The sequence below is a fragment of the Teleopsis dalmanni genome, chromosome 2 (assembly GCF_002237135.1).
Source record: "Teleopsis dalmanni isolate 2A chromosome 2, ASM223713v2, whole genome shotgun sequence".
NCBI classification, from domain to species: Eukaryota; Metazoa; Arthropoda; class Insecta; order Diptera; family Diopsidae; genus Teleopsis; species Teleopsis dalmanni.
Genome location: NC_051847.1, coordinates 171,993,858 through 172,016,510, shown reverse-complemented (window position 1 = coordinate 172,016,510; position 22,653 = coordinate 171,993,858). Strand labels below are relative to the sequence as shown.

The 22,653-nt window shown below is 25.6% G+C and overlaps 2 protein-coding genes across 4 annotated transcripts in view; both read left to right on the top strand.

Annotated features, from left to right (window-relative positions):
- Window positions 1-9,084, top strand: part of LOC119680101 (elongation of very long chain fatty acids protein) — a 31,444-nt gene extending 22,360 nt beyond the window's left edge. The window contains exons 2-9 of one of the 2 annotated variants that reach the window (XM_038092751.1): window positions 4,364-4,458; window positions 5,062-5,139; window positions 5,217-5,407; window positions 5,479-5,559; window positions 6,415-6,577; window positions 6,699-6,835; window positions 6,914-7,222; window positions 8,836-9,084. In XM_038092751.1, coding sequence (XP_037948679.1) covers window positions 5,079-5,139; window positions 5,217-5,407; window positions 5,479-5,559; window positions 6,415-6,577; window positions 6,699-6,835; window positions 6,914-7,222; window positions 8,836-9,018 — 1,125 coding nt within the window. In that variant the 5' untranslated portion in view covers window positions 4,364-4,458; window positions 5,062-5,078 and the 3' untranslated portion in view covers window positions 9,019-9,084. The remainder of the gene's footprint in view (window positions 1-4,363; window positions 4,459-5,061; window positions 5,140-5,216; window positions 5,408-5,478; window positions 5,560-6,414; window positions 6,578-6,698; window positions 6,836-6,913; window positions 7,223-8,835) is intronic. The other variant, XM_038092752.1, reaches the window with a different exon arrangement.
- Window positions 9,085-21,936: 12,852 nt separating this feature from the next.
- Window positions 21,937-22,653, top strand: part of LOC119686071 (elongation of very long chain fatty acids protein AAEL008004-like) — a 76,939-nt gene continuing 76,222 nt past the window's right edge. Inside the window, exon 1 of one of the 2 annotated variants that reach the window (XM_038100529.1) lies at window positions 21,937-22,065. The gene's annotated coding sequence lies outside the window, so the exon portion shown is untranslated. The remainder of the gene's footprint in view (window positions 22,066-22,653) is intronic. The other variant, XM_038100527.1, reaches the window with a different exon arrangement.

Below are 22,653 nucleotides of genomic sequence, written 5' to 3'. Positions count from 1 at the left end.
AAGATTTGTATGTTTGTGCCTTTGGTTGGTTTATTGCAAAATGTGATTACAACCGCAGAGAGCAGAGCGCAAATTAAAGGCAACTTATTCGCTACCGCTTTGAGGTGTTTACCATAATATGCACATATGTATGAATATTTTTTTTTATTTTACTTTTAGCGGTTTTTATAATTCAGATATTTTATGTAATAACTTGGCAAAGTTGAGACATCATCATAACCGTCATCGTCATCTTCATCGTCAGCAATTTATCTCAATATTTTAAAAATATTTATATGATAATGTTTGTCAACTGCTGTGGAATGCGCTATTGCACCATTTTTATTATATGGTATACAAATTAACTATAAACGAATATTAAGATTATATATTTGTATATATATGTTAGTCTTTTTGCGGTAACGGCAAAAAAAAAATGTTCATGTGTCAACTATCTTAACGTTGACAAATTGATAAATTCTGCTATTGTTGTGATTATCATTCGACAATTATATGCCAGTTTTAATTAAATATAAATAAAAAAAAAACAAATAAAAATTATATTACTTTCGGTTTGTTGATAAACGTGCACATGCTACATGTACATACATATATACACCACTGACCCACAACACAATCAACAAATGCTTAAAATTGTGTTACAAAATCGCTTTGATCATGACATTCAAAATTCAAGTAACAGCCGCTGCTAGTAACAGTCGGCGTTGGCTAGATTGGCTGATTGCCTTGGAGTTAGGTAGAGTCGTTGGCTTGCATCACATTGCTTGCCTCTAATGGAGCAGCAAAGTGTGACTGACTTACACTGTACCGACAAAAATGTTTGTTTCTTTGTTTTTTGTCTGAATAAATGCATTCAAAAATTTGTCACAACTGCAAAATTTCAGTTTCTGAAGGTTTTTTTTGGTACTTTTTCAATGATTTTTTGTTTACTAAACAAAATTTTATTTATTTTTTTAATGTATAATCTTTTCATATAACATAATATAATATATAATATTTTATCTCTGTAGAAAATCGAAAGCTTTAAGGCTTTTAAATTAACTTTGAGTATAGAACATTATTTATTTTTACGGTTTTCATAACAATTTTTAAATGGAAAGATTTTTAAGGAGCATTTCCATTACTGTAAAAAATTTTTTTTGTATAAATATATTTATTTATTCATTTAAAAGCACTCGAAAATAGTATTTACAATAAAGAATATTTTATATTCACAATATAAATATAATGACGAAAAGTAGAGAAAACATATGGACGCACCTGGTTATGTCCTCAATGTTATTTATAATTATGTTTCTGCTTTCATTATAAGTTCGTTTATGAAATAAGTGTCATCTAGGTTTACATTTCTCATATGATAATTTTACAACAGCATCACTGTTGTTGGCCTTTCTAAAGTATAATGTTATAATATCATTCTTTCTAGTTTCATATCATAAGGTTTTTATGAGTATGTCTTTCTTTTTCTAGGAAGGTCTTTTGAAATGAATTGTAATATTCATCTATTTCAGCAAATAGTTTTATAACTTTATGCAATGAAATAGCTTAATAATGTACACTTGAAACATAAATTAGTAAATTTATCCTGAGATATTGAATGACGACATATAAGTGATTCTTCAAATGCTATTCAAAACTGATGTTTAAAAAATCATATAGCAGTTGTTTTAATAACATATTTGAATAACAACTTCCAAACACTTTTAATCAAAATAAATTCCTCAGATATAAAACCTATAATAGATTGATTTTAACGAAGACCTTCTTTAACCTTCTTTGCATGCAGAGATAGCACAGCACCACAATAAAAACATTTAAAATATTCTTTATATGCAGACTTCTATCTGTACGTAAGCTGACCCGTTTTAGATAAGAAAAAGTCTAACAATCCCATTAGTATGTCATCTAATGATATAAGTCTTACAGTCAGTTTGCTAATGGGTCACTATCGATTAGGATACTATGCTCGAAGATAGAATATTCACTTAAATGATTTTTGTTGCAACTGTGACGAATACAAAGAAAGTGCTTCATGTCTGTTTTGTCATTGACCAAAATATATGTTATCAGATATTTTTTTTATACTTTCTAAACAATCTAAGCCTATTCTAAGAAACATTTTGGATTTTATTAAAAGTTTACAATAGTTTTAAACTTTTGAGTTTTATATGAGAACACATAGGCCAATAAGATTCAGTGGATCCTGTGTTTCTGTTCTCTATTTTATTGATTGATATTCGCTTATATATAAAAATAAAAAAGAACGATAAATAAATTCGAATCCTTTAAAAAATGTAAGCACATTTGAAAACTATAGCAGGATCGGTTTTTTTATTTTTTTAGGAATATTAATTTTTATTTCGAGTATTAATTTTTTGAATATTTAAGTACATATTTGGGCAAATTCGGTTTTGCCTTCATCAGGAGAATTCCTAATATTAAAAACATCTATGCGGTAATAGATAGGGTCAGTTATACTTAATTATTTTACGAAACAATATGTATTATAAATTTTTTTTTTTCATATTTATTCAGGCGCCTGATTTAGTAGGTCGGTCCTGATACTGGTGATTAAATGTTTATTTACATATACAATTTTAATGTTTAAAATTGTCATTAGGTACTTAACTAGAACATGTATGTTATAGTTAGGCACGGGTACCGATATTCTTAGGCTTCCCTCACACTGGTGGTTTATTCCTACTCGTATACACGATTTAAATATTTATAGTAGTTATATAATATATTCATGTTTTTTTTAATATTTATAGTAGTATACATAATATATTCATGTTTTTTTTTAATATTTATAGGAGTATATATAATATATTCATGTTTTTTTTTTTAATATTTATATTCGTATATAGTTTTTTATAACTGTAATTTTCAAGTTTTTTGTCGTTATTAATTAAGAACTTATTTTATGATTAAAATGAATTTATAGTCATTAAATATAAATAATTTGTGTTATAATAACAATTATAATATTAATTGTTATTATTAACAATTTTTATAATTTAAATTTAATTAAAATATCATTACTGTTTTTGACGTTATTAATTCAAAATTTTGTACAACTTATGATAAAATTTTCTGTACTTTGACCTCTATCTCTTAATTAATTAACACCAATCAGTTTGATTTAAACTATTTATGTGTAAAGAATAGTTGACGTCAAAAAAAAAAAAAGAAATAAATCAGTAAAAACTAAAACTGTACTACAGAGAGAATTCATTGTTTTTTTTTTTATAAAAGAAGCTTCACACAAAGTTGACTTCAATAAATTTTATTGTTTTCATAATATTTTTATTCGAATAGTAAAAATTTATAATAAAACTGCTAGTATTTGTTTTTATGTATGATGTACAATGTCAAAATACATATGTATATACATTAATTGAATCTCATACACTCGTATTGTTAAATACTTTAAAATATATTAGGGGTATTCAGACTCCCTCAGTTAGTCGATAACTCGATATTGTGATAACATCTTATGTAAATTTATTTTTGTGAAATTACAACGTTAAATTACCGAGACATCAATTGAACGTTGTCGTAGCCACATAGCCACGATTAGGTTGTTGTGACAGCCAGACTAGTTGACTACCTCAGACCACATAAATTGCGTATGTTATTAGTTCCTACTTTATATATCCGGTAGGTAATATTTGTAAGAGCGGATATCACTTTAGATTTCTTCGTGTTTATTTAAGTTTTGATTTTTGTTCTTGGTTTATATATGTTGTTTTACTCAAAAAAGTTATTAAGCTCGTATGTTAATTGGTGATAATCCAAATTATTACCAATTAACATTTAACTCCCCATAGAACTGCATAAATACCCGGTAGACTTTTGATCGCTTGTTTTGCTACTCTTTACGATAAAAGTACCGTTATCTCGGCTGTTTTTTGAACACATGAAACGAAACTTCGCAAAAACATTGTGCATTAAATATTATAAAAAAACAATAAAGTATGTTTTCAATAAATTAATTTTTTTGGAAAATATTTTCAAACAAAGTTTTTGTACTGCCTGCTTCTAGACTTATGACTCCGACTGTATTTCTTTAGTTGCCAATGTATTCTATTGTTGGGCTTTCGAGCTTTAATGTCGACACCTGTCTACAATAACCAAATTTCGATTACTATTCCTATATAGATCTCAGTGTCTGAGCCATTCAAGCAGAGTTTTTCATTCTCTTTAAACCATGTAAAATTGCAAAGTATCTGGCTTTAGATATAGATTCTATTTTCATCACCGATTAAATAAATTGATGAATAATTCAATATGATAATTATTGTTTTAAATCTCTGTAAACTTAGATATATTAATATTTGTTATTTTTTTATATTTCATTTAGATTATAAACATAAAAGGACGTCTAACAGATATCGTACAACTATATAAAGTGTTCAAAAATTTCAATTTACATTATTAGCTAGGAATTTGTAAAAGGTAAGAATTAATCGCTTTATATAATGTAAGAATTAATCGCATATATAATGTCTTTATAACAATATATTTATTTATATAAAAATGGAAAACAATTAAACAAAACAAAAGTGAAAATATTCCATAAAATGAACTGAATGAAATTCAAGGTTTTCGGTGCTTATAAATCAATTATTTACATGTTGTTCTATATTTTTTTTTTATTTTTGCGAAATTGTTTTAATTGTTACAGATACATAAATTTCAAACTATTTGCTAATTAATTTAAAAAAAATGTGCGTAACATTTGACACCATTTATTTTTTTTACTAAATGCAAAATCATTGCCCTTAGCTGGTTATTCTAAACAAGTTAAATACGTTTTTATAAATAAATATTCGGAAAGAATGTGAAATAAATTTATTTTATTTTTAATGCGATCCTGTTTTCAATTTTGACTTTTTGAACTGTATTTCTGTTATTTTAAAACATAAACAAAATTATATAAAATTTCCATAGACTTGCATTGCAAAGGCACTCTTAATAATATCTATTAATTTAATTATCTACTAATTTCTACTTCATAATTACCATTTATCTAATATTTTTTCTATTCTTTTATTTTAGTTATAATATATATTAAAATGGCTATCATACTTCATGAAATTAACGACTGGTATAGGGACCTTATGGATAATCAAAGCGGTAAGTTATTATTTCATTTCAACCAAATGATCTTTGTAACATATATATATTTATATATATTGCGTACACATTTTCAGATCCCCGAGTTAAAGACTGGCCCATGATGTCATCGCCATTTCCCACATTGACACTATGTGTATTTTACGCTTACTTTAGTAAATCCTTAGCACCAAAGTTAATGGCTAACAGAAAACCTTTGGATCTTAGGAAAATTTTAATATATTATAATTTATTTCAAACGATATTTAGTGCATGGATATTTTATGAGGTAAACATTTTTATTTTAATAACATAAATTAATTTTAAGTTTATTGTTTAAAAACTTTTTCTCTTTTTCAGTATTTGATGAGTGGGTGGTGGGGTCACTATAGCCTTAAATGCCAACCTGTAGACTATTCAAATAATCCTTTAGCATTACGTGTAAGTAAAAGTATTGATTAATATCATACGATAATTATATTTTGTTATATGCAGAATATATATATAAAGATACATATACGTTTTAAATATGTACGATATATATTTACATTTATATTTATATATAAATTAAAGATATAATATTAAACAAAAACATCTAAAATTTTTTTATTTTATTTATGAAAGAATAGCGTATTATTTTTGTATTACATTTATGTTTTTACAATTTTTTATTTATAAAATTTAAGTATTGAATTTTTTTTATTTATTTACTTGCAAAAGATTAACTATTTGTACATTTCATTTTATTATAAAAGTTATTATTTATTTATTTTAATAAAGTTACATTCGGATATTTCGATATTAAATTTATTTTTATATATTTGTTTATTTATAAAACGCTTCATATATGCATACAATTTTATATTACAGTATCTTTATATTAAACTTCATTCATTCGCTTAAAAAATTCTTCCTACTTATGTATATAATTTACATTTTAAATTTATCTTTATATTAAACTTATTTATTTACTAAAAAACAATTTTTATAACAAATCTATCTTTACAAGAAACTTTATTTATTTATTGAAAAATCGTTATCTATTTATTAATACAATTTTTATATTAAATTTAAAATCGCTACCTATTTATGCATATAATTTTTGTATTAAATTTATTTTTATTTAAAACATTATTTATCTTAACATATTTATTTACTTATCCTACATTTATATATATAATATTAGAATAATCAGTATATCCTTTTTTCCAATTTACTCCTTTTACTATCCTAGCATTAATTTGACATATATTGCTTTTTAAAATACAACAACAATGCACACATTTTTCATTGTAGATGGCCCGTACCTGTTGGTGGTATTACATTGCTAAATTCACTGAATTCTTTGATACATTATTTTTCATATTACGTAAAAAAACTGAACATGTCTCAACGCTGCATGTCATTCATCACGGCTGTATGCCATTCTCGGTTTGGATGGGCATGAAATTCGCTCCAGGTAAACAATCTTTATTGAAACTTTTTCGTAATTTATTTGATTAGTCTGTATATATGAATGTTTCTTTGTAAAAATGTTCAATATAAAATATATATATTTATATGTATGTGCTTATTTACAGGTGGTCACAGCACATTCTTTGCACTACTAAATTCCTTTGTACATATTGTTATGTATTTTTATTATATGATTGCTGCCATGGGTCCTAAATACCAAAAATTCATTTGGTGGAAAAAATACCTCACAACTTTCCAAATGGTATATTATATTATTATTTTAAAATTTAATAATTTTTTTTTTATATGAAAATTTAATTAAATTTATGTACATTTCCAGGTCCAATTTGTTGCCATTTTTACACATCAATTCCAATTGTTGTTCAGAGATTGTGATTATCCAAAAGGCTTTATGATCTGGATTGGTTTGCACGGAGTTATGTTCTTATTCCTATTCTCAGACTTTTACAAAGCAAAATATACAAATGCAGAAAGACGAAAACCAGGTCAACAGGCAATAAAAGTAAATGGTTATAGCAAAATTGGTAGTACAATACCCAATGGTAATTGTAGTAATGGCAATGTTAAGCAATTCATAAACCATGATGAACAATTGCCTAATGGAGATAGCAATAAAGGCGCTTGTATGGTAGGTATAACCCATTAAAAGCGTAAAAATTATACTTTTTTTTGCGCAAATATTTTAATATATTTTGTTATGCCACAAAATCGACACTTGTAATTTTTACTGAAGTAGTTTGTTTATTAAAAAAATTAATTAAAAATCTATTCACTATGTTGTCACCTTATGCACTTAACCTTTGCTAAATTTAAGCCCGTAAAAGTAAATAAAATAAAGTAATTTGCACACAAGTGTATGCAAATACATTTTAAATCTGACGTTAGTTAGATTTGAGAGTTTTCCAAGTACTATTTAACTATGTCATTTTGTAAATAAAAATAATTGTGCAACATTTTAAGTTCATTAGAATTACGCATTAAGAACAAAAAACAATTAATTCACTTCTGAGTTATGCGAATTGTTTAAGTATACGCGTTTGTTACGTGTAATTATTTACATAAAAATACACATTGTTGCCTTAGATTTTAAAAGACTTTAGAATTTTGCATGCACTCCCTTATGGCTGAATTTTTAAATTAACAAGTAATTGCGAAACCGGATAGTTATTATGTTAATAACTAATTATTATATCTACTTTATGCATAAAGTGTTAATTTTCAATCTAAATAATCTTCAACGCATTTAGAATCAATCTGCTGTGCACGTGCCTACAAATATACTTCTTCCAAGTGCTTTACGTTTACGTTGAATATACAAAAAATGTTTTTAAATAGGCACATTTTTTTAAGTTTTTCACTTGAATTAAGAAAAAAACAAATAAAAATGAATTTCAAAATACTTCTTTAAATGACTCATAATGTAATATATATAAAATCTTCAGTGAAACTCTTCATAATTAAGGTTAAAATAATTTTTACTATCGTATAGCATATAATTTATTATTACCAAAATGATCAAGTTAAAAATACTGTGCACTGCCACTCTTTAGCTACATGTTCAACTCAAGAATATATTTGATCAGAAACTTGGTTTTTGATAATTCCATTCTCTTTTTATCTTACCGAAGGAAATAAAGATTTGTAATAAGAATCTTAATGAACGTGAGAACCTTTGACAGTTTTGCTTTATTCCGTTTTTTTGTAGAAACCCAACTAGTCTGAGATGGACAATTTTCATGGTGTAGTCGTTTTTGGGAATGGTGAACGACACTTAGTCGTTAAAATTGAAGAGTGATTTCGAATTGTAAACCCTGTCGCTATTGAAACCTCTGCACCACCAAACCGGGTTTGCTCCTAAACAATTCCTTCTCACACCACATCCTTACCCATGTATACATATTTGTAATTCTTTTATGTTATGTTACCTGTTTTATTTAGATTTCTAAAAATTGACAAATTTACTTCTGCTCATCTTCCATTTCCAATAGAAATGGCTCATACTAAACTCATATCAATTTTGTTGTTAGGATATCTAAGCTTACTGCGTGCTGTTAATAATTCTTCGCGGATTTTGATATCATTTCTGCGCAGTCCAAATAGTGTTGTGGAAACTGCCTCAGATAAATTAATAATTTTTTAGCATAACATTAACTTTTTTACAAAATTCTCTAAAATTAATTGTGATTTCTAACAATTTTGAAAAAAATTCTCTAATCAATATTATTTTTCCATTACTTTTAGCCTGTTTTGGATGATGAATACAATATAAGTAAAACTAATGGATATCTGTCTACTAATGGTGGTGTCTATAAAAATGGCTATTTGAATGGTCATGCCTTTAAAGATGGTGTACTCTCAACAAATGACGCCATAATAAATCCAGATAGCAGTAGCTCTAGTCTACATCAGCGAAAAGTCAAGTAATTATTTATACTAGTGTCTTAGCATATAAAAATTATTTTTTTAATTTATACTAATATTTAAGCAAAGATAAAAAAATAAATTTGTAAATCTAAAATTTACAAAGAAAAAGAAAATTTACAATTTATCTGAAAAATTAAATCTTATATCAAAGAATCAATAAACAGCTGAAAACAATCATATTTCCATTTTCATATAAAATGACAACTGTAAACATTAAAAAATATTAAATGGAATGACAATTGTGATTTTTCATTTATGATAATTTTTCATTTCTTATACTTTGTATGCAGTTTAAGTGTTAAGCTCAAAAATGATGAAATAAAATCAAATACTATTTAAATAAATTAATGAATAATTATTTATTTTTAATTGAAATGATGCTTTATTCAATACTATATGTATAACTTTGAACTGTGTATATTTTGACATATAAAATCCCTTCAACTGTTAAGCGCGTCGTCAAAAATATACTTTAAAATTAACATTGTACAAGTTATTAAATAAACTTTTAATATTAATTAATTAATTCTGAAAAATTGCAACAAAAATTGTAATAATTGCATTATTTTGTAAGTATTTTATAAAATGTATTTTTATTAAATTTTCAACTTTTATAGTCTTTTATGCTATTAAATACAAAAAAAAGCAATACATAGGTAACATGTATTTGAAAGTATATTCGGATGGACGGGTACTATTTTAAATATAAATGTAAATGTCATTTGTCATTAATGCTGTAATTTTTTTTTCATACTGCTATATTTGTTTAGGTTCAAATTATTAAAAATATCTATATAAGTTACATTTTAGTTTATCATCTGCTTATTTTTTTCGTTTTTTTTTCTTTTCTTATTATTTATGCTTTTTGTCGCTTATATCGTAAGTTAAATAATTAATAAAAAATTGAATTCAAATCTGTTAATGTTGTATTCATAGCTGACCAAATTTATTATTGCAGTTTTTAATGTTTTTAAGTTTGTAAATTGTTCCAAAAAGTTTAAGAATTAAGAATATTAATAAAAATTTTACCACTAAACAATAAACAAGAAAAAACATGTTCAAATGCAAGAGCTTAAATATAGATCCTTTAATTGTGATATATATTTTTAATAGGTAATTTTTTTAATCTTTTTGGAACTTCTTGTAAAATTTATATTAATTGCGTTAAACGTTAAAAAATTGTTATATTAATCAAACAAAAAAAGAAAACCTTTATATATTACCATTAAATATACTATAGCAAATACAGACTAAATATAATCTAAATAAATAAATATATTTATATTTTGTATCGATTATTGTGGTTTTGTAGGCGAATTAAAAAGAAAAGTATAAAAAAAGATATTGTAATAAAGTACGATTGTATATTCTAACAAATTATGGCTTTGATATTTATAATAAATATTTTATTTTATCTCCGAAGGTAAAATTGTTAGTTTTATATCATATATTATTGTTATATATTTCATATGATATATGAATGTTTTTATAGTTTTTGCCTTAAACTATGTTGCAAAAACGTAGTAAGCATTGCATTCATTTCATTTCTAGTATATTTGTTTTTACTGCATCAGATGTTAAACAATTGGATATACAAAATTTTAATAAAAAATATATTAATGCATAACATAAAATCAAAATCTATATACTTTTTCTTTCAATTAATAAGGAAATAATAACTAATAAAGAAATTTATAAAGAATACAAGTTTTGTTTTTTCTTTTAACTAAAAAGCTGTGAAAATATGTAAATACATTACACGATATAATATGTAAAAAGTGTAGTAACTAGATTATAACAACCATTAGAATCTTACGGACTCCTACAGATCTATCAGTTTATTATTAAATCTGTATAAACTGTTTAATACTGCTGAACAAAAATTTGATTCTTTCTCATTAAATCGAGGTTTAGGAAAAAGACTTTTACAATTCGACAGGTACACAGCATTGTAGATGAATAATGGAACTGGATGGTACTCTATACCGGTACATTTCGACATCTCTACAGAATTTGAGAGCTTATGATCCCTCCACATTGCAAATGTCGTATACCTTTCTCATATCAATGGGACCAGCATCATTGAGATCATATATAAATAAAGGCTTTCAACTCTTCTTATCGAGGCAGTATACTTTTCTATGACGATAATGATATCTCTGGTTATGAAAGTTGCCTATCTCTTATAGCAAAAACATGTTAAGTTTACATAATCGAGGTGTAGATATAGTCACATGCTAAATATTAAACTATCTCATAAATTGGCATATCTGCAATGTGCGCCACAGATGTAGCTTTATCTATCATTATGTTGTCCATATTTTTTTTTGCCCAAATGCACAAATAAAGCTTAGTACCTATTGATATATGGTTCCATCCAATTAAAGTGACAATTTCCTTTTACCTGGATCCAGGCGAAGTTCAATAGTCCCACCTATTTCCATTTCTTAGTTCCCATTCTATACTTTCTAACCCTTCCCATTTTCTTATCTGTGTGTATGTTTTGTTGAGTATTGATTGAAGATTACAGCAGCAACAACGAACTTTTATTTAAATTAAGAAATAGTCGCTGCCCTTCGATTACTATCTTCTAATAAGGAGTTACATTTAAAATATATACTTTTATTAACAAGCGATCTTCGAAATCAAAAAATGTAATTTGAGGTTTTTTTAATTCAATTCTATATTTACTCTATACTACCGGTATCCTCTTGCCTATGCATTCCCATAATGTCAAACCATTGACCACATTAATGAAGAAACGCTTTCGAAGAAGTAAAAGTCACTTAATTAGTAGTCCTAGAAAAAAACATAAGAAAGTGGAAGTTGTTAATGGATTATATGTTATGTTCTCTCTATCAAAGGAACTCCTGTACAATCCAAATGTCGGAACCAGTTATGGTTCAGGTTTTCCACAAAAATTATTGAACATTTTATTTGAATCCACTATAATTTCTGAAGCTATTTAAGTCGAAGAAGGCATTAGGTATCAATCTATAGAATATTTTATTAGGTATAGAATTTGTTATATGTGCAATATAATATCTAGACATATTTAATTTATTAAATATTTTAAACAATTTTAGAATTTAATCTTTTTAAATGAATACTTTTAATTAATACTATTTTTAAAATTGCTTTCAAAGCATTTTTGAAATCAGTCATAGATATCATTGTGATATTATTTTTGATTGAATCATTGCTCATAAAAATTTATTAACTACGAATCCTATTATTTGTTTCTAGAAGTAATTAATTTATTAAATTCAATGTTGTTTAAACAAATAATAATTGGAAATTTGTATTGTTTATATAAAGAATCAGACTAGAGACTGAGACTAGAATAAACAAAAGATTTTTATATTTACACTTGTGTTCCAATGAATTATATAGAAAACGAATTTATAGTAAACAACAAAGAAACTTATTTTATTTGTTTTATTTTTTTAAGTTGCTATTTTTAAAAATGCTATTCTATAGTTACCACATAGAAATGTGCAATTAATGAAATGAAAAATAAACGTTTAAAAATAAATAAATCACTTATTATTATTATTTAGTTAGTTATCTCCAATTCGATATTTTTTAACATCAGTTCATGTGTTGCATAGTTTTAGACATACATGGCAAATGAGCTACTATCTTTAAAAGCTTTTGTATCTCAATTACAGCTTTATTCAATAAACGGCAGATATATCAATTTTATTTTTCATGTAGAATGAAGTGAAAATTCTTCATTCATTTAGAAAAATTACTTTTTTATAAGATGAATTAATTATTTATTTAAAAATGTTATAAACGGTTAGAATAAATAAATATAAATTAATAAATAAATATAAATTAATAAATAAATATAAATTAATAAATAAATATGTTCATCATATCAGTATCATAATGTGGATAAATGGAAGCAATATATACAATAATTATTATTTATTTGTTATAAAACTGAATTATTGTTTAAAAAATTCATTTGTTTGTGATTATTAAAATATATTATTAGATTTTAATCCAAATATTTAATTATTATTTGTAAATTTTTATGAAACTTATATATACTTGATTACATTATTTTTTAAAAATGGTAAATACAAATAATGAAATCATATGAAATTATAATTTATAATTTTTTATCATATGCCAACGATATAAACTATTATTATTGAATTTTTGTTTTCTAAATTATTTAAATTTTGTTCAAAAAAGAAATGTATTACTTACATATCTTAATATTATATATATTTTTCCGATCGGTAACCTACTGGTTTTTATTATTTACCTATGATGATATTAAATTGATCGCATACAGCATAGAACTAATAAAAACACACAGTAATGAATAGTATATAATAAAGACACCTTAAATGACACCATCACATAATATTATAAAATATATTTTATTATTATAGGTTTTATTCACTCACGTATCAGATTTTGATTTAGCAACCTATTAAAAAATTTATTTTATTAATATTGTTATTAAGAATTTTTCAACATAGGAGCTGGAGATTTTTCAAATGACGCTGACTACAATAATTTCAATATTTTATATAATTATTCTACAGTATTTAAGACGACGGTATTACTCATTTTGTTGCATGCCATAACCTCGTTCGCAGTGAGATCAATATACTTAGATTTAGCCAAACATATATTGATACTAGCAATATCATTTAATATATACCGTTAGAGAACAATCGATATATTAATTTCGATAGTGCGGTTTAAGGTGACTCCCATATGGAATCCGAATCATAACTATATAATATGGAATAAACAAGAAGAAGAATTATTAAAACTCAGTATTGCTTTGGCAGAACCTATCTTATTAATCTCGGCGCCCATTACAGGGTAAATACAACGCTGTTAACATTTTTTTGTATTGGTTGGACTGCCAGTAACAATAGCCTGAATTTTTGGGCAGTTGTAATGCTAAATGTAGATTTGCCGACGGAATGATTATAACTTAAATGAATAAGTGTGGTGGTACAATCTGTGGCATAATATCTGATTAGAGAGTTTGTATTTAATTTAAATGGAATTAAAAGCGAAGTAAAACTAGTAGAAGTATTTAAAATGTTGAAAAAGTCCTTTGGCGATGATACTATGTCACAACCATGATCTAATGATTAAAAAAACGTATTGATGAAATTTGAAAAAATGTTGCGTTGTCTGGGCAATCTAACATGACGATTAATGATGAAAATGTGATACAAATTAAACAGATTGTGCTTACAAAAGGATTAATTACCATTAAAGAAGTTGCTGAATGTTTTGGATATGAAAAGACTGATAACAAAAAGCGTTCTAAAAATTTGTTGGTTATTCAATAATTCGTATCGAATTATTGGAATACTATTTCCATCGGCGTACCCAGGGCCGAAATTAGGGGGAAAGGCGCTGATATACTGATATGTTATTATTATATATTTTAAAGTGTGCTAAGGGACCTCTCTATAGTACGTCTTTCTTTTTCTTTTTGACTTATATTGGCTAGTATATTTAATCCCTAGTTCGTTGAAAACTTGAAAATTAGATTTTATTCAGAAAAAAATACAAATTTTAAACTTTTCTTGTAAACAGTATTAAAATTTTATTCAAAACAATAAAAACATTATTTTATGGATTACGTTATTTGATGCAAAGTACCACTATTTTCTTCCTATATGATCACTGGAAAGTTTTTTCTCCTTCCCCTTTTTTTCTCTTTGAAAAATACATTCTAAATACATTTTTCAATCTTCAACAAGAGATCATTTAAACTTAAAAAGGTTTCAATACTGTTTCTCAAACTGGATATTATGGTTGTATAATTGTATGATATCAGAGGGAAACTGATTCTAATAAACATTATGTATACAACTCATATAATTACATCTTTATTATATTGAAATATTTTAATTTTCAGTAGATATTTAAAAATTCTAACACTTTTTGGAGTATATTTTGGAAGGTTATTTATGCTAGCCTTGTATGCATATCTTCAAGTATTTTCCACAACAATTAAGTAATTCTAACTAACTAATTATGCTTTCTACGGTTTTATGTAATCATACTTTATCTGATTACATGATTTGTTTTGTGCATGGATGGGTATTAGATTGAAAATTTTGATGATTGCATTCTAAAAATGAACTTTAATATCTTTTCAAATATTTACCAAACTGTAGTGATTTTTGTGAAAAATTTTAAATTGATTTTAAATATTTCTCAATGCATTTTAAATCGAGTGCCATTTGTGTGCTTATAAGTGGATTACACGAGATATAGACTTTGATCCCTAATAGCTAGATTATACTATCTGCTGTATTATTCGCTCCAAATGCTAGGTAAATAAGCAGCAACTTAGTTAAGTAAAATTATATATTTAGGCAAATAGGTGAATGCCAAGACTGAAAGTATTTTTTTTTTTTTTTTTAGAACAAAATAAACATAAAACAAACAAACAACAAATAATTAAAATAACATAATAATTAAAACATAATAAATTACATTTAATTATTTTTGAAAATTTTCTTTAACGCATACATTTTATTATGAATTCATCTTAATAATCTTAAATATCATTTTTCTACCGAAAGATAAACAAATCGAGTAGTTTTAATTAACACTTGTTTTTTAGAATAAAAACACACGGATGAGGCACAAAGGTCGTAAGCTGTTTACAGAAATCAATTCGAGTGTAATTATTTTTAACATTGACATTGAATTTCATTTTAATTCAAATCCATAATTCGCACTCCCCCTTCAAAACAAACAAATCCTTAACGCATTCGCAAAATTAGAAATTTACACGCGGATGGTTCAAAACAAACAGACGACAACGTCGTCAGTCTCTTGGATATAGCGGTGTGTGCGGTCGTAGAAGGTGACTTTTTACAACGCTATTTTGAAGTGACAAAAGTCAATTCAAAATTTTTTCAAGGTAACAACTCACTAATTTGTTAATATTTCGCTTTAAATAATTAAGTAAACACACATTTACATATGCCATCAACAACATTTGATCGGCTTTTATATCGAATTTCGAATAAATTTATTGTATATCATTAAAAACAAACCTCACCGCAAAGTTTCTTGAACTCTTGTTCTCAGAGTTGACCTTCACTTTCACTTCGATCCTAACTTACAAAGGAATAAAATCTGGTTTGTTTTTTGTTTAACGAAATAATAATGCAATTAAATTGTGTGCTTCATTCGCTTCATTTGCTTCGCATTAAGGAAAACAAGTAAACCGTAAATAAAGAGATCACTTGCCAATAATAGCTATCAGAACTATTCTGACTAATGGAAGTTAATTATTTACAAAGTAATGAAATATTGTTTATAAAAATTCCGCTTTACACGAATTCCGAATGTGGATGAAAAATCTGAAACAACTTTCAACAAATTAGCCCTTTAGTCAGAACGCTTCCTTATTTTTTGTGAGTGTGAGATAAGCGAAGATAATTTATAGATGCAGTAATTGACATTTTGAACCGGCAGTATTGATGATAAACTGGATTTTAATTATATCCTTAAAAATTCCGTTACTACTTAACGATAGCAACAATAAAACAGAAAATATAGTAATTTAAATAACTTACACTAGTCAACAACATTTATACATTCCACGATTATATTATGTTTGAACTTCCTTAAGATTTTGTGTAATATATATATATACATATATATATATATATATATATACAGCGCACCTTCCAACAAGTGGCCCCAATGAAGTGAACGAATATATATATATAATATATATATATATATATATGTATATATATATATATAGATATATTTATTGTGGGACGTTGGGACAGCGCACCTTCCAACAAGTGGCCCCAATAAAGTGAACGATTAGCCGAAGTAGACCACTTCGGTCCTTCGTCCTTCTCGGATGTCGTTATTGAGTTAAAACTAAAGTGACTTTCGTTCGCATAACTACATCTTTCGTTATTGAAAGCTGCTCATTTAGCTTGAGGTGGTCTATTAAGTCATCACGACTGGCAGGCAGAAGAAAAACTCCAATCCTCCATCCGACATACTGCGCACTTATCACCTGCCCACCACAGTTCCTAGTTCCTCTATTTAAATAGCATAACCCATTCCTCCCCTGTAATATCGCTGTATAATCGTGGTTACAGTAACCCCCTACATAGAGTTCACTTTCCAAAAATCCACGTAACTAAGTTATTATAACTTCAACTGCAATTGGATACCTTCACATCTGTACCGTACTTTTCCCTATGGGTTACATAGCCTTTTTGTGACTATTTTCTTTTCTTTTTGGCCTTTATTCTGTAATGAGATTCCAAGCTTTGCTCCTTCGCGGTCCTTTGCCTTCCTGAGAGGTGGTTTTAGTGAATTCAAATCTCATATAGTGGCTTTCGAAGTTTTCCACCTATAGGTGTTGCATGTGCCAAAAATTAAGCGTATTAACATCTGCTACGAATGATACCAATTATAACAAATTGAAACATAAATTAACTAGGCAGCACTATATGATGATATAATACATGATGAAATAGGCAACCGACTTGCAAAAGCAGTATATGCATATCAACAGTTAAAAAATATATTTTTTTAAAAACGAAAGTATGACTAGAAAACTAAGATCTAAATCTACAACAAAGTTATTATATCATTATATCAATATTGTTGAAAGATCGGTTGGATTTAAATTAGGCAGTATTAAACTTCCCGAAATAAAAATAATTTTACAGCACTATGAAGAATGGAAGAGATTTTGTAAAATCCATTACGTGTAGCATTGACAACAAAGCAGTTTGATATGGATGTGAAGGAAAAAGAGTTTATATATATTCATAAATTTAAAATAAATTTTTTAAATTAGTATTTTTAATCGTCTTCAATTACAATATCAGATACTCTGTTAGTTACTAATTTATTTAAATAAACAAAATATCAATAAGTAAGATAATGCAAACATTTGTGTTTAATTAATAAATATTAATTGCAATGTCAAATAATATATATATATTTTGCTTGTCATTATTATGAAAGACGTCATATTTTAAATATGCAAAATTTATCATACTTACCAATTTTTATATATATACATATGAATTTAGACAGAAGTCTATTACTTTCATTAATAATATTCAAATTAAAGTAAAAGGAATTTTAGGAAATATGCAAATATTTAAATAATTATTTAGCAATATTTAAATTAAAGTTAAAGGGATATTTAGAAATGTGTAAATATTTTACTAATCATTTAGTTAATAGCCTGTAGTCAATATTTGCAATTGTTTTATGAGTAAATAAAAAGTTTATTTTGTTTTGTGAGTAAATAAAAAGTTCATCTCCTATTTATAAAAGTTTTTCCATTTCTAATTTTTGTTAGGAGGTTTGTAAGTATTATATTTATTTGTATATTTTAAAAATTTTCTTTTTAATAGTCGCTCTAAATAACTGACTTGTTATTTCTAATAATATTCCTCCAGATCCTATGATTTATTAGAACAGTTTTCTATTCATTGAAGACGAGTTGTCGAAAATGATCTTTTAATTTATCTAACTAGTGAAGTACGACTTACGTAACACTGTTTGGGGTGTTTGTTGTGGTGCATGATCGGCCCATGTGGTAATTAACAACTAAAGATAACCTTCGGACTAAATATGTCGTAACAAAACCGTGTGTCAGTACTACCTTGCTTACACTCTCACAGTTTCAACAATTCACTTGATAAACTTTAATCTGGTTTAAAGTTCAGGTAACTTAGTACAATTGCAACATTTTCTCTATATATCCGCGTTGGGAATGGAGAAGAAAGATTGATCACATCTAGTTCATTTATTTCTCGATACGGTTTTTGATTCAATTAATGTGTGAGCTAAAACTATATAATACTGTGGTAACAATAAATATGTTCCTTCAACAAGTTTTGCACCCGAGCCTAAAATAGATGCATTAGGTTTAAAATATTTTTTCAATTAATTTAAGTAAGTAATTAAACTTTTAAAATTAAACATTCAGAACTGATTCATGTTAATAACTTGTTTCTTTTTGAGTATATCTTAAAATATAAAATTTAATTTAAAAACATATAATATTTTTATTTTTTAATTATCACAATTTTAAATTTAGGTGCTCTGCAATTAAAAATATACGTATATGTATAATTCATTGTTATTTTTATATTATTATAAAAAAAATAGAAAAATTTATTTATTTATAAATAAATAATAAACAAATAAATAAATAAATAAATAAGAAAAATTTAAAACATTATCTTTTTACAAAAATTCACTTAATCAAATTTTGTAATATAAATTAATATATATGTATGCCAATGATCGATTTTATAATATTGTATTAAATAATTAAATTAACATTGATAAATACGTCAGTGATGAATAAAATTTATATTATTTGCTTATTTAAGAATCTATATACATACATAATAATCTCGATCTTTACGAATGTATTATAAAATAATATCAAAGTAGACATTTGTGAGAAAAATGTATATTGAAAGCTTTACTTTTTAAATTCTAATATTAAAATATTAATTTTGTATCGTCAATTAATTAAATGTAATATTGAATATAAAGTGAATGAGAACTAAAACATATATTAACATTAAAAGTGAATAATGCACCAAACCTCGCATTTTGCATGACATTATTCGTCCTCTCTATTACTGAAAGAGGAATGATTCAATCTTCAAGCATGGTTCCCTAATCGGCTATGATTTGTGAGTAACATAGCTTATGTATAGCATCGTTAATATGTTAAGATCCATGTAAAATTTTATTCATCAGCAAAATCGATCGTTAGATGGACCAACTGGTGCGTTTGATGGAGAAAATCACGAAGCAACGGCTCATATGAAATATAAAAAAGTCTAAAGAGAATGCTTCTTGTTACAAATCGTTGGCTACCATGACAAAATTGTACGAATCACATTTCAAACTGCTTCCGTACTCACCGCATCCATAGCATTCAGCAGATTTGTCTCTTAGCGATCAGAGCGGGTTCAGAGACCTCAAAAAAAAAAAAAAATAATCCATAAAAAAAGTATTAGTTTCGATGAGAAAGTCATCATCGAAAATGAATCATATTTTTAGGTCAAAGATGAATCATTCTTCAATAGGTATTGAAATTAGGTTGTTTATAATGTTTTATAATGTTTATAATGTCATTTAGTATATGGTCAATACGCATACTTGCTATTTTTTAATGACCGTGGTAAAACAAATTTATGCAGAGTCTTAGCTAAGGACTTATTGTGATCCCAGATATATTCAGATGAAATATGAATAATATTGATGGACCATATATCACCCATACAAAAACTGGTATGAAATTTTATGTAAAAAAACGATATAATATATATAAATATATACATCTACAAAACAATAAAATAAAAATAGTTATTAATACGAGAAGTATAAATATTTATGTCATTTTTTTACTAAATTACTACATTTTAGTAAATAAAAATTTTATAGAATTATTTTTACATAATATTACATTTATTCATTTCAAGTACTATATAGTTATATTATAGTTATAAGTTTTAGAACCAAATTACATAAATACAGGACATAATTCATTAGAAACGAAAAACATTGAATTGAAAATTGAGAGACTTGGGGAAAAGACCTCAAAAAAGAACCTTCATGCGATTTAAATTACATATATTTTAAGTTCTTAGTCCAAGAAATCACCCACCAAGTTAACGTAATTAACTTTAGAAACACTCTGTATATGTGTCATTTTCATAATTTATCGATTTTTATTATCTATTTTTTAAGAATTCAAGGATATATTACTTTTCCTGGTTTTATGGTCACGAATGTAGTTAAATGTAGTTAAGTAAATTATTATTATATGTATTAAAAATGGATTTCTTTTTTATAGGACATAAAATTTCTAAAATTTCTATTTTAATTAAATTTAAAATTTACCATTTGATTAAAAAAAAATATATATATCGTATATTAATAGTTTATATTATTTTGTAATATTTTTTATGTACTATTCATATTCTATTTTATTTTTATTCAATTTTTTTTGAATGTGTATGTTTAGTAATTATTTTAAAAATTAATTTAAACTATTTGTAACTTGTTGTCAAGATCAAGGTGAGATATAAAAAGTGTTACCATTTAAAAAAGTTCCAAATGAACTACTTTTTATTTCCTTGTATTTTCAGTAATAGATATAATGTTAGATTAGATTTATATATAAATGAGAAAAATAAACATAATTTATTTATTTTATAGCTATTTTATATTTACAATGATTTTATTATTTATGATGCACGGTGTAACTGAGAAAAGTTTTGCAAATCAGTCGGTGAACTTAGCGATTAAGTCCCCCCGCCTTTGGCTTTAGGTTATGCTAAGCTTAAACAAGTTTAACGACTCACTCATTCCTTAATTTTTACAATTTACTCTTTACTCACTCCTCACATCCGAAATCCGAAGACGAATTGTGCATTGAAAACTTCACCTTAGCACTTAGCGCACGGCAAAATTTTTACAAAAATCAGTCGACGATCGATGTTTATTGCAGTCGGTGCTGGTCAAGTGCGGCTTTGGTCTTGTTTTGATTTCTCAAAAAAATTATATATTGTTGTTGTACGTACATTTGCTATTTAATTATTTTGCTAAATTGTTTGTTGTGTTTAATTTAAGTATACGTATATATCAGCGTAGAGATTAATTTAATTTCAACGTGAAATCGCTACGAAAGCGATTCTATCGCGAAAAAGAAAAATAGTTTTGATCTGATATTAAAATAGTTCAGTTGCGCAGCGCGGCGAAGGCGCGAGAAATCATTGAAAAGTTATTGTTAAGTCAGGAAAAGATTTGGTGGAAATACTTTAAAATAATTAATTAAAAAAATTTTTTTGCTAAAAATTTTATATAAAATTAAAATTAAAATAATTATTTAAAAATTGATAAATGATAACTTTATAAAAATTGACAAAAACATTTGGTACACTTTTTTCTTATTTTCTTATCAATCGTCCACCTTTAATTTATTGGAAAGCGAATTACTACATTCAAAGAAGAAGATAATTGGTGAGTTAAATTTGTTTTTGTTGTTTCTTCTTGTGTTTTTTTCTTTTTTGGGAACTGATACGGTTTTGACACATGATTTGCAATTCCAACAATATTTTTCTTTTTTAAAAAAGAAGTAGAATAAGAATAAATAGTATAAAAAGAATTTAAATTTTAATTTTGTTAATTTTTTTTTTAATAAGTGTCTATGCTTAATTATGCTTATTAATAATTAATGATTTGGCAAAGTGTACAGTATAATTTTGCATTTACATTTTCTGAAGACAATATTTATGCACATAAAATCACACCTTTTACCTAATCACCCAGTTTTTTAATGAGTTTGCATATTGTTAATCACTTAGAACAATTTTATTCTTTTGTTATGAATATTAAGTTTAAAAAAATAACCTTATAAAATTTTCATGTGTAAGTATCCAAAGTTATATACATATAAATATGCATACAATATATACATAATCATGAACTGTTTTTACATTTTTCAAATTTTTCTCCTTTTGTTATGAATTATTTATTATTCATTCAATACTATTGATTATCATTAAATTTACCATTAAATGTAATATTTATAATGTTATAATAGTATAA